Raw genomic sequence first — 12,493 nt, forward strand, 5'->3', positions numbered from 1 at the left:
TCTAAAATAACACTTTATTGTGCCCAGCTTCTGCTTAACAACTATAATATCAAAGGCTTCCTCAGCAAAATGATGCAGGGCAGAAAATAGTATAAAGGGAAAAATGGCACAGGGGAATGGGAAGGCCAAAATGAAGGGGAAAAAAATCTATGGAGTTATTAAGTTTTGTAGTAGAAGAGATGGTGCCTATATGGTACTCCCATCCCTTTCTCTTCCGAACACCATTTTGAGGTAGGGCCATACTTTTGTGCTTGCTCATCAGAGCACAGAAAGAGCATAAATATTTGCCAATGGGATGTGACACACCAAGTAGGAGAAACAGGGCAGGGCAACATTGACCCCAAAAGAAACTTATGTACAGACGAGATCCGGAACCCTGGCAATGCAAGGCCAGGCAGCTCCTTTCCCCCCAGCCCCTTTAAAACCCCAGCCGGAGGATGCAGGCGAGGCTGGCCAAGACGCCCACAGCTATCATGGTGTAACTGGTTTTCACGCTGCTGGCCCCGCTGATGTTGCACAGGGAAGTCTCGCAGCAGCTGGTGGCAACACCAGCAATGCCAATATTCACGTCAATGGATGGGCAAAATGCAGAGCATTTCTTGGTGATGTGATGCTTGCGGTCATTGCCTGAAGTAGGAGAGAGACAAAAAGAAGAAATGTCAGATTTTTTATCTTTTTTTTTTTTTTTAAAATATCTATCTGCACAATATCCACTAGGGAGTATATTGTTCTATACTTAATGCCGTTGGTTTTCCATTGGGCTTTGGCACATCACATCATGATTTGTTTATATGTGACCTATGGAGACCATCCCTAGACCTGAAGACTCCTGTGTCATTTTCAGGGCCAGCTGAATGCAACCTGAAGCAGGGATTTGGAGATCTAATGCATTTGTACAGAGCAAGATTGCGAGACTTCATTGTCACCATGCCTTGGCTTTGCTCCTTCCACAGCACCCCGTCCTTTCCAGTTCCACCACATTCTAAATATATATGTGAGCCTGCAGATTATACAAGGGATTTGTGCAGAGAAATCTTTTCTTTTCCATTGTTTCCCTCTCCTAGGTGTGCTTAATAATACGCATGGTATCATTGCGATATATTGCGACAGAGATGTGCTACGTTGAGTTCCCACTTGCCACAAGATTTCCTCTGCGTGCCATGATCCCTAATTTTTCTGCCACACCTTATGGTGGGAGGACACCCTGCAGTCAGCCTAACGCGGTCCCCGTTTGTCATCAAAACCCTAGGACAAGCTGCACACTTACCGAGTCCCGTGGTGGAATACGTCGTCAGGCAGTACTTCTCGTGGTCAGAGCACGTGGTTGTAGTCAGGCAATGTAAGTTGGATGTTGCATCTTTGCATGTGAAACATGTCAGGGAGAAAGCTGCAAGAGAAGCACAAAGCAACCATGGCTCAGCTCTAGGGACATTCCCAGGAGCACAAAAATGGTGGTGCTGGCCCAGACTGAGGGGCTGGCAAACCCAGCAGACACGGACAGACCAGGAAAGCATAAAAACAGGGCAAAAATGTATGAAACTTCCCCTCAGAAACCCTCCTGGATCCAAATTACTTTAAGCTCAGATTCCTGACACTGATGTGGTTTGCTTTTTTAGCAACCCTCTGGGGATCTCCTTTCTGGATACCTACGTGAGTCTCTCTTAAAATTTTGGCATCCCCAAGGGTGCTTTTGGAAATAGCTCCCCAGTCTAACACTACCTGCAGCCCAAAGTCCTTCTGAGCCCTTTCTAACCTGGCTTCTTCCAGCCCCGTTGGGTGGCCAACAATTCTTGCATGGAAAGAGACCCGCTGAGTCCCGTCCACTCCCTTTCACAACCTCTTTGAGGTATCTGGAGAGCCCTGACCTACACAACCTTTCTCAAAACAGGCAGACCAACAGTGAATTCTTGAACTCTTTTGAATACCAAAAGGAAAAGAGATCTGAGAATAACCCCTGTGGCCATGCAGAGTGGGAACTTTTTGCTGCATGCCTCCTCAGCATATCTCGATGAGGAACGAGCAATGCTGCTCTGCACCTCGCTGTTTGGTGGGAAGGTGAATGATTGCATTTGACTGGTTCAGTTTTGGAGCTCTCCTGTATGCTAGGAGGCAATCCTGGACCTGTAGACAACAGGGCTCAGCAAACCAGCCCCTGAGCTGCAGCACAGCCATTAGTGTGTGAAGACTGTAGCACCACAACATTTGTACAAAATTTGTACATCTGTAGGACTGCATCTGCAAAGCGCTGTGCTAATCTGCGTGAATGAAAACAGTTTGCACACAAGGAGGCTCAAGCAGCCATTCATAGCAAAGAGATCCTCGGGGAAGGTTTCTTTGCATGATAAGAGGAATTTCCTGCTCATCTGTTTATCTGCAGCAAACACTCCTGCAGTAATGTCACCCAATGGGGATTAGTCTCATTCTTCACATTCCCGGACTATCCCTATCTGTGGCCAGTTAATATTCATCATATTCTTGTACCAGCACTGGCCCTTAGCTTTGTTTCCCCTGCTCTTCATCTCCCTCGCCCTTCTTCTTCCTTGCCCAAGCTTCTTTGCCCTTTCTGGTGCTTTTTCCAGCAATTTCCCAACCTCATTTCTGCCCGTGTTTGACCCTAGACAAGGCCATCTGACCCAAAGAGGATCCCCAGTGCACAGGGTGCTGCCAGTCAGGACCTGACCCCATCTCAGGTCATGAATTGAAGTGACTAGGGCGTGCACTGCATTTCACAGGAAGCCACAAAATAATAATAAGAAATAATAAAAAAAAATAGTCATATAAATAGTCATCCTCTGTGTACACAGCCTCCTCTACAACCACAGCTAACAGCATCCCTTTTGCTCCTTCAGTGGCCACCTAGCACTGACCTTCACTGTCCTCTTGTGGCTTCTAGTCCTCACAAATCATTCAGCATTGTCCTGATGCTGTAGGCAACATTTTTGAGTCTGGGACCCTCCTTTAGGCCACCTGCATGCAAACTGCTAATGCCTCATTCTCTTCTCTTGTGCAAACCCCACACAAGCACTCCACCCCACAAGGACCCACCCTTTCCTCCTGGGATAACTTTGTACTACCAACCAAGTTCCCAAACTGGGTTTTCCAGACGTGTCATTCATTTTATTCATTAATTAATGCAGCTTCTTTAATCAAGCCCATTCAAAGAGAAACTTCCTGAATCTACACAGAAAATAGTGGTGCTCTCTGGATGCCCAAGCCCTGTTTCATCCCAACCTCCCAAAGCTGCTAATTTAGGAGTCTAGATGCCATGGGAGGAGGGCAGGCACATGCAAGGTGATTTTGCCAACCTCCCTCTGTGCTCAGGAGGTTTCTCTCGTGCTCAGCATTTACTACAGACAACTCTGGAGACACGTGGCTGCCTTTGAAGGTCCTCTGCCTGTGCCCAGGAAGACCTCTGCTCTAGAGGAAAAGGAACATTCCTCAAGGAAGATTTTCACATGAATAATTCGAGCCACCCAGATAAACAGCTTACATATGTAAAGCGTTAGCAAGTGCAAGCGCTAGCAGATGCAGGATTTGCACCGTTAAAATCGGTGAGGTTCAGGATTAATTGGAACAGCTACCAGCCTTCTGGCTACGTTGCACAGCAAAAGTGGTGCTGCCTATGTGTTAATTTTCACTGACTCCTTTAGTAAGTTTGCTGTCTCATTACGTGATCTTTGTAAAAAATGTGATTACAGTTGATAAGCTGCAGGAAAGGATCCGTTTATCACCCTCGAGTTTCTCAACCCCATTGAGCACAATGATTTAGCACACGCCAGGTTTAAAGCCTCTGAAGTCCCGGGCTAAGAACATTTACAGCTTCAAATTAACTATGAGCCTCAGTGCTCTGCTAGGTGGAGACCAGAATGGCCGTTAATTTGCAGGTAAAGCCCTACAACAGAGCCAGAGAAAGATTCAGTTTGCAATAAGGCAAAAGCCACATGAGCCGAGGGAACCAAATATTTCCCTTGAAATAGTCAGAGGGATGTTCAGATAAAGGGAAAAAGTTGTCAGAGTGAGAATGGGACTCTGCATCTCGATTCCAGGTCTGGGATTACTGTTGGCGATGTTATAGCTCAAAGCAATGAGCTGCAAAAAAGGGATGAGAGCCAGGCTGCATTTTCTTATGGCATTACCATCTCTACAATTTCAGGCAATTAAACCTTGTAATTGCCTCCAATAAACAAGCAAGGAAGAAAAAAAAAAAAAAAAAGTCATGCTTTACTTTATGTTACATTTGCAGCCTTATTGCAGATGTTACCACTTCCCTATCCACAACTGCATAAAGCAAAATTAACTCCCCTTCTCATGGAGCTGCACCAAGTCTCAGGGTTCCCTTCATGGAGCTGCTGCAAGGGCTGAGCTGGGCCAGGTAAGGGGGGTCCCTCATCCCCCACTTCAGCCCCTCAGCATCCTTCCAACATCTCCTGGTGGGGATACATCCCCTGGCTGGAAGACCATCTGCTAAATGAAACAGGTCAGCTACTTCTTATTCTGAGAAATGCAACATCCTCTAGAGCGAAACGAGGCTCAGCGTTGCCATCCATGCTGCAAAATCCCCTCGTCTCCCTTGAGAAGTCAAAGGCATGCCCCAGCTCCGGGGTCTTGCAAGCACAAAGCAATCCCTGGCGACTCACCCCTCTCCGCGCACAGGGCTACGGCGAGCACGACGAGAAGAGAAGGCTTCATCCTCTGCAGGTCTTGCAGCCTCCAGAGCGAGCAGGACTCACGCAGGGCACTTTTTATACCTCGGCAGTGTTTGCTTTGATCCCGGGATAATAACTATGGGGTTGCAGTGTCAGATGATGAATGATTGAGAGGGACGTGTCAGTGCTTGTGTGGGGAAATACGTTGGAAATCTAAACGAGTGTGTATCTATCCCCCCCACCCCCCCCTTTTCCTTTCTGAATTGTTTCACAATGTGTCTTGCTCAGCTGGTACTAAGTACGCAACAGTTTCTAATTCTGGGTAAGTGGAGGAAAAGCAAAACACGAAAACAAAACGGCGCCCACGTGAGAAGAGGAATGTTCACCTCTCCGGGCTCGCTTGGGTCTCAGCGCCGGCTGAGGATCCTGTCCTCGCACACTGTTTTTGTGCGTATGGAAATGGCTTGAATTTGAAATGGAAATTGGGATCGAAACGTCTTCAAAATGTCTCCCAGGATTGTCAGTGCAGCTAGATCACAAGAGCAATCTTGTTCCACTGCATTTCATATGGGACCAGAGATAATTTTCTGTGGGCCTTTTTAATATTGCAGTTCAAAATCCTAAATGTTTCTGTTCAGAAATTGGATATTTTATGTGAGGGAAAATGTTGCCTTATTGGAAAATAAATTCCACTGGGCATTGAAAATGACCACCTAAATTAAAAAATAAGAATAACACCCACCCACCCCCATCACATCGAACAAGCTGTGAATTTTCTCACAAATTGCAAAAAAATAAATGTCAAGGAGAACACAAAACAATGAAAGCATGGAGAATGAGGGGCTGCCTGATCAAGTTTCTCAACTCATTAAGTCTTAGGAAAAAAAAATATAAAAATTACAGCCAGCCAAAATTATTTGAAATGCCAAATAAGAATACTCCACTGGGTTTCCATACAGTGCTCTTTATTCCTCCTTTTTTTATCGTGTTCTCTCTGTACAAACTCAGAATGTTTCTCATTTTATTCTGATTTCCCTTGCCTTTTCCTCCCACCATTGCCTCTCTGCCATCTGATCGTGGGGACGGAGGCATGGTCCCCAAAAAAATGACCCGTCTGGATCCCTTTCGCATGGCAGCCTGAGCAACCTGAGTGCCCCAAGCTTCTGCCAGGAACTCTGCCCCTTGCTGCTCTCCATCTGTTGTACTTCCCCTTTTTTCTTAGCCTCAGAGCTGCTCAGATTTCTGTCTCCCACTAAATATTTGAGCTTTCGGTATGACCCGCCTGTAGTCATCATCTCATTGAAAAAGCATGCCTTAGCTCTTCAGGTGATGTAAGTCTTTCCAGCCCCTGTAAATTGGAAATACAAATATTGCTAGTATGGAAACCTGTGTGACTAAGGTGAGGAAATTTCTGCTTTCTCAATAGGTAGAGCATGAAACTCGGTTGAAACAGAGGTGGCAATTACCCAGGAAAGCTCAAAGGAGGGGTGTTGTTTGGCATTGTAACGCCAGTGCCTTTGTAACGTACCAGAATGAGGAAAACAGAAGCTTGCACCCTCCATACCGGGGACTGCAGCCCTCATCTCCTTGAGAAATAGTTTATTTGCTCCAGTCCAAAAGAGATGTCATGAGTCTTTATTGGTAAATCAACTTTTTATTGCAGACTATTTGAGGTAACAGCAGAAAAGGGGGCTCCAGTCACCAGGCGATGCTGTTCTGCAGCCTGTACATTGCACTGCAGAGGCAGCCCACATTCAGATTTATTTCAGCCAACAGCATCCATTAACAGGTACAGAAATAGCAGCTCAGCCAGGCACTTATTTTTTTTTTCCCTCCCTTGTAGTCTCATCCAAGCAAAAACTAAAATATCTCTTGTCTCCTGCAAGCTGCTGAGATTTTGATATGGAGAGGCTGTGTATTTTTTAAAGGAATTATTGAAGGGTTTTTCTGTCAGATGGGATTTGCCATTAGATGGTCCTGCACTCTTCCAACTGGTCCCATGCGTCCCTCTGATGTTAATGCTACCTTCACCCCTCACCAGTACCATGTGAGACAGATTGAAAAGAATCCAGGGGGACAGAAAGGACACAGATCATTAGGTCACTGGAGGGCCCAGGCAAAGAGAAGATAATATTACAGTTTACAAGTATCTATCGGGAAGTTATGAAAAGAGGAACAAAGGATATAACTGAGAGTGAAGGGGGTGAGTGTTTTTCTTGCCTTGTTCTAAACCTCATTGAAATTGTCATGTGAGAAGGAAGGAAGAACAATTTATTTTGGTGAAAACGTGTATTTTTCATGAAACAAAAGCTGAAATATAAAACTAACCACGATGCTTAATTCGAATGTTGTTTGTGGATTTTTCCAGTTGGCCTAAAGCTTTAAGAACAATTTCAGAAATTGCTGTGGTTAGCATACGGGGAAAGAAAAAGATGGTAAACGTGATAAAAAAGAGTGCGGAAGCCAAGTTTCCATGGGATTCTCTGAACAGAAATGCCACAACACTGCCATTCTTCAGCTAGCCCATATATACTGTGTATTTAACCAAATGCCAGGACATCCGCCTTGCCCAGAAACTACATCTTTGCAGAATGACTAACCACCACCCCGTCCATCCTCACAGTCTGCAGCCAGCGCTGCGAGTTCTCCCCGCCGCCCAGACCCTTTGCCTGGAGCAGGGCTCCCCTCAAAAACAGCTGGGCTGAGAACAAGGGAGGGTTTTCCAGGTGCCGCTTCTCCACCAGCACTCCTGAAGCTCAGTGCCTGTGGGATGCTCAGGCAGGAATTACAAAAGCAGATTTAAAAGAGAGGAATTACAAGAGAGGATCCAAGAATGCATGTTGTTTGATCATCTTAGGTGTAGCTCTGCTCCAAGAGCTCCTCAGGGATCTCCACATCATCTCCCCCATCCCCAAGCCTGGAAATGCAGCAGGGACAGAGCAGAGAGATCTCCACCTGAGCGGGCACCACCACGTCTACCCATTCCCTATTCCCCATAGGAAAATCAGGAGCAATCTCTCGGCAGCAGCTCCTCCTCAAGGTAGGTTGCCTCCCAGTGAGGACAACTCCAGCATCACCGTCCTCATCTTGGACATCCCCAGCACCACGGGGAGGGCCTTTTACTTGTTTTAAAAGACAAAATCACCCACCTTGCAGAGATCCCATGAGGAGCTGCTGGCGCAGCCACGAGCGCAACCTGCCGCCCCCCGCTCCCGCGTGTCTGTAGTTACAAAACTCCTCTCTGCTGCTGCAAGCGCCACCTTGCAATGGGGACAGCACAAATGGCTTTGACCTTTCCAGATTGACACCTTCATTCATCAGCTCTGAGTCATCAGGCATAACGTGGGGCGTTATGGAGTGGCTTTCTTGAGCTGCTGGATGCAACCAAGTCAATGGAGAAAGGCAGCCAAGGGAGGATCCCAGATGCTAAAAGAATAAAAGGAATTTGATGTGAAGTAGAGATTCAAAGCACAGCCATTTCTCTGGAAGACCGGTTTTCTCAAGCTGAGCATAGTGTGGATATATCAAACAGGCTGTAGAATAACATAAATCTTTATTTTGGCTGACAATTGTCACACACATGATATCAAAAGAGCTTTCTTGGGGAAAATTAGTACAAAACAACAAATTACACAGGGGAAAAATAGGAGCTATACTGCCATGCCATTTTGTGGATCGGATCTGAAACAAGATCTTAGAAAAAAAAAAAAAAACAAACAACGTAATAGCACAGCCCCTGGTGGAGACACTTAGAAGGTGTTGGTTTCTTGGTTTGGCAAGGCCATGCAGGTCCTTGAGTTGTCTTGTCTTCTCCTACCTGCAACCCTCATCACAAACCTGCCCTGATGACACAGACCAAGCTGGCCACAATCCCCAGGAGCATCACAGCATAGCTGATTTTCACGCTGTTGGCCCCGCTGAAATTGCACAAGGAGGTACCGCAGCATTTGGTGGAAATGGCCGCCACGCCAAAGTTCATGTTAGTCTCAGGACAGTCTGCAGAACACTTCTTGGTGATGCGGTATCCCGTGTCCTTGCCTGGATGGGGAGCAGACAAGAAAGGACAGCCGTGATTTAAGATTCCTCTGCAAGTCCTAACCAGAGGACAACGGGAGGAGGTATATTGCTCTACGGTTAATTTGCAATGCAGCAATAAAAGAGATCAGTGGATTTGTTGAGTGCTGGGTGAATATCCACTCAACCTGGCTCAAACGGAGGACACTAGAAAGTCCTTGCTAGAAACCCATACCATGCTTCATGTAGCACAGCAAAAACCACTCCCAATGCATATTCAATTCCTAAAATCACTTTTCTTATGGCCAACCCCTTTCTGTCCTCTTTTACGAGGTGTGGATGTGAGCTCCCAGAGCAAGCAAGAAGGTCTGCTCGTGAAAATCTCTTTGCTCCAGCCAGCCCTGCCACGAGGTGGTGAGGAACATAGCCCAGGTGGTGGCTCACAAGGCACTGCTGGGGATACACACACATTACACAACGTGAGCCTTAACCTTCAGTGACCAACTCTTTCCAACCAGACCAACTACTGCCCTGAAGATATTATTGCCCATCAGTGTCCTTGGAGAAAAGAAAAAAAAATCATAATAACAATAATAAATAAGAAAAACCTTGATGTATTATTACTACTCACCAAACCCAGAAGTGCTGTATGTGGTTATACAGTATTTCTCATGATCTTCACACTTGTAGGTTTTAAGGCAGTTCCAGTTAGAGTGCTCATTATCACATGTGTAGCAAAACAGCGAGGAAGCTGGAAAAAAGCACACATGACAAGCGTTAGTGGTTTCCAGCTATGCCCTCCTGGGAAGAAAGTGTCAAAAGCCCTGTCCCTTCTTGGAAAATGCAAGGTAAAAAGTATGTTACAAACGAGTTTGAAAGTGAAATAGGCAGTTGGTTTGCTTTGATTAATGAAGCTGAAAAGACAAACAGAACAAAACTAGTTCTCTTTCTTTGCTTGAAATTTTTGGTGATTAAATCTGAAAACACATTTTTCAGCCTGAGCAGTGCTCTCGCGTGACTTTTCTTCCAGACCGAGCTCCATTTCCCCCGGGTCCACGTTGGCCTGGTTGACAGCCAGCCTGCAGGAGCAGAACTTGCAACCTGGTATAGTTTAGTCTAGTACAGTTTTGGCAAGCGGAGGATGAGCTGGCACCGTTCTCAGGTGAGAACCAAGTTTTTAGTGTTTTCAGAGTGCATCTCCAAAGCGCTGTACAAACATGAATTAATTAAAGCCTATGACACCCCGGTGAAGTAAATTACTGAGCACAGAGTCACGTTAAAGGGAGTTCCCTGGGAGAGGTTGCTCTGAACAATGGAGAGATTATTTCAGCCATTGCCTGGAACAACATGTCCTCAGTGATATTATTAGCAGGTCTCAGCCAGGGCTATTACAACGCCAGAAGGAGGTAGGATATCTGTTTCTGAACAAAAACTGCAGTAAATTGAGTCGAATTTGCAGGCTGGCCAGCTGGCCAAGCTAGAAGCACGGGCACGTGCCGTCGTGTTCCCTGGAGGTTGATTGACAATTGGTAGAAATGTTTTCCCTCCTGTTTGGAGTTTGTTGAAATGCTCCTTACGTTCCTTATGTTCGTTGAAATGTTCCTGGCCAGAGGGGCAGAGGGGCTGAGCAGCTCTCAGGACAGCCAGCTCCATTGCCACCACCGGTCCTGGAGAAAAGTGACTGAATGACAACCCAGGGAGGGTTCTCATTTAGACCAAAATTCCCCTAGTTCATATTCTTTTGGTTTTCTCAGCCCAGAAAGGTTCTTATTTCAACACAGAGCAGCTCTTTTCAGTTGAACTTGAACCTGCTTTTTTAATCTCCTCCCGGACGTTCTCCAAAGCCCAGCTGCTCGCCTGATTCAAATATTTGAACCTGTCCTTGACATTTGCTCAGACAATTCCAGAAGCAGCTTTAGAAGAAAATAAGAACCCATTTTATGCCCCAGATACCCCAGGACAGAGAGGGAAAGGCCACCTCTCTGCTGCAGGGAGCTCAGGTGCCCTGGGTATGGCTCTGGAGCCACCTCTGGTCCTCACCAAAGAACTGACCTCCTTTTTCTGGTAGAAACCTACCCAAATGTTCTCTTCTAGTGCCAGGTATTGTTAGTGTGGGTGTTCTCCATACCAACAGACAAAACAAGCCGTGTTTCAGCCTGCTTCTAACCTCCTTTTAGCAGACTCGTCAGCACTCACTGCTTCTCCACGCGTGGACAAGTTAAACCTCTCACTGCTCCCTCTGGAGTCCTCTGATCTCAGCTGTGCGCCGCTGCCCTTTTGCATACCATGCCAGAGCAATCCTTGCTGCCTAGCTAATATGTGATTGCATTTTATAGCCCCTCTGGTTGTCCCTAATTCATTCCCCTGACAAATCTCACACAGCCATTCAAACCACTTCCTGCTGCAGATAGAGCCAAGACCCCAGCACATGTGCAAAATCAGCTGAAATGTGTTCATGCTCTCTTGCACTGACTGATGCAAGAAAAAGCCCTCCCAGTCAGGAAACCACTTAAACCCTCATAGCTGTTGTGAAGCCTTGCCTACTATATCTGGCCTCCATCCTCCATTAGCTCTGGTTTTGCAAATGCAGCCAGAAGTAGCTTTAACAGTGAAAAAAAAAAAAAAGCCTTGCAGGACTCCGTGGGATTACAGACGTGCACAGAGCCACTGTTTCTCATCTGGATATTTCTAGACAATTTTCTACTCATATCTGCATCTCCTTTCAAAAGAGGCCAAGCGCAACGCACTGTGGATCCCATTACAAACACACTCACTCCAAGACATTTAAAAAAGCTCATCAAACCTATGAACAAAGAGCTCTTTAGGCTTTCAAGTGTCTGCCAGCAGCCTGGTTTCTTAATTGCAATGCCATTGTGGGAACTAAAGTAAAATGCTGGCAGAAGATGCGGTCTCGACACCAGCCCTGTTATCTTTATCAACAACTCCAGCAGTTTCATTCAGGAACAAAAGTAAAACCGAAGGCAAAACCATGAGCCCAGTTCTATTCCTCGACTGTTAGTGTTTTTCAGTTCGTGTGTCTGTCTTCAGATGCTCGGAGCACGGTACTCCAGGGTGTGAGAAAGCAGGGTGGTTAATTCATCTTCTTTGGGTTATGAGCTGCTTGGTAGAGCTCAAGCAGAGGCTAAAACCCAACTGCACTAAATATCATTTGAAGCAAGCGATACCAAAGAATAACTGCACTACCAAGGCTTCAGTGATTGCAGCAAAAGCAGTCAAACCTTCTTGTTCCTGCGTTATCTCTACCTGATCTTCTGGTGTTTTCATCCTGGCTTCCCCAGCCTCTGTAGCATCTTACCTCGCTCGGCACACAGGACTGCCGCCAGCAGGGTAATGAGAAAAGCCTTCATGGTCAGTGCTCCCTCAGAGCCTGCACGGTGCGGGACGGGGCACCATCGGAAGGTTTTATACTGGGACTGTGTTTCCTTTGCCTTCCTCTGATTACAGCAATTTGAGGTTTTGGGGAGTGACGGCCCATCACATGGAATCAGCGCTGGGTGTGTTTGTGCGTAGGATCTAGCCCATTACAAGTAGCAATTTCTTCTCCCTCTCCTTCAGATCCAATCTGTTATTCCAAGACCTACTTCTGCTGACAACGTCTGCATGGCTAATTGGGGGAACAATTTATGACTCAAGCACGGGAGTCCCTTCTAACTCGGCAGGGCTGAACCACGAAACTTGGAGCAAGGCAGAGGCAGCTGTGCCAGTCCAGTGTGGCTCATCGTTTCCAAAACAGCAGGCATCACCTGGCACCCTCCATCCTTCCTCTCCACCATGATATAAAGCTTCATAGCTGTAATACTGCAAAGTGGGAG

General features: G+C 46.4%; 2 protein-coding genes across 2 annotated transcripts; both read right to left on the reverse strand.

Annotated features, from left to right (window-relative positions):
- On the reverse strand, positions 1-4,831 carry LOC311206534 (lymphocyte antigen 6E-like). The gene is made up of 3 exons (XM_084281907.1): positions 4,638-4,831; positions 1,268-1,387; positions 1-627 (listed from the first exon to the last, which is right to left on the reverse strand). Exons 1-3 carry the CDS (start codon positions 4,687-4,689, stop codon positions 419-421), a joined length of 381 nt encoding a protein of 126 aa, XP_084138033.1. The 5' UTR covers positions 4,690-4,831; the 3' UTR covers positions 1-418.
- Positions 4,832-8,475: 3,644 nt separating this feature from the next.
- LOC311206535 (lymphocyte antigen 6E-like) lies at positions 8,476-12,028 on the reverse strand (the record flags this gene model as incomplete). The annotated part of the gene is made up of 3 exons (XM_084281908.1): positions 8,476-8,684; positions 9,292-9,411; positions 11,977-12,028. 3 exons carry the CDS (start codon positions 12,026-12,028, stop codon positions 8,476-8,478), a joined length of 381 nt encoding a protein of 126 aa, XP_084138034.1.
- Between the last annotated feature and the right edge of the window lie 465 nt (positions 12,029-12,493).

Source organism: Netta rufina (genome assembly GCF_964035555.1).
Source record: "Netta rufina genome assembly, chromosome: 2".
In the NCBI taxonomy this organism is placed as follows: Eukaryota; Metazoa; Chordata; class Aves; order Anseriformes; family Anatidae; genus Netta; species Netta rufina.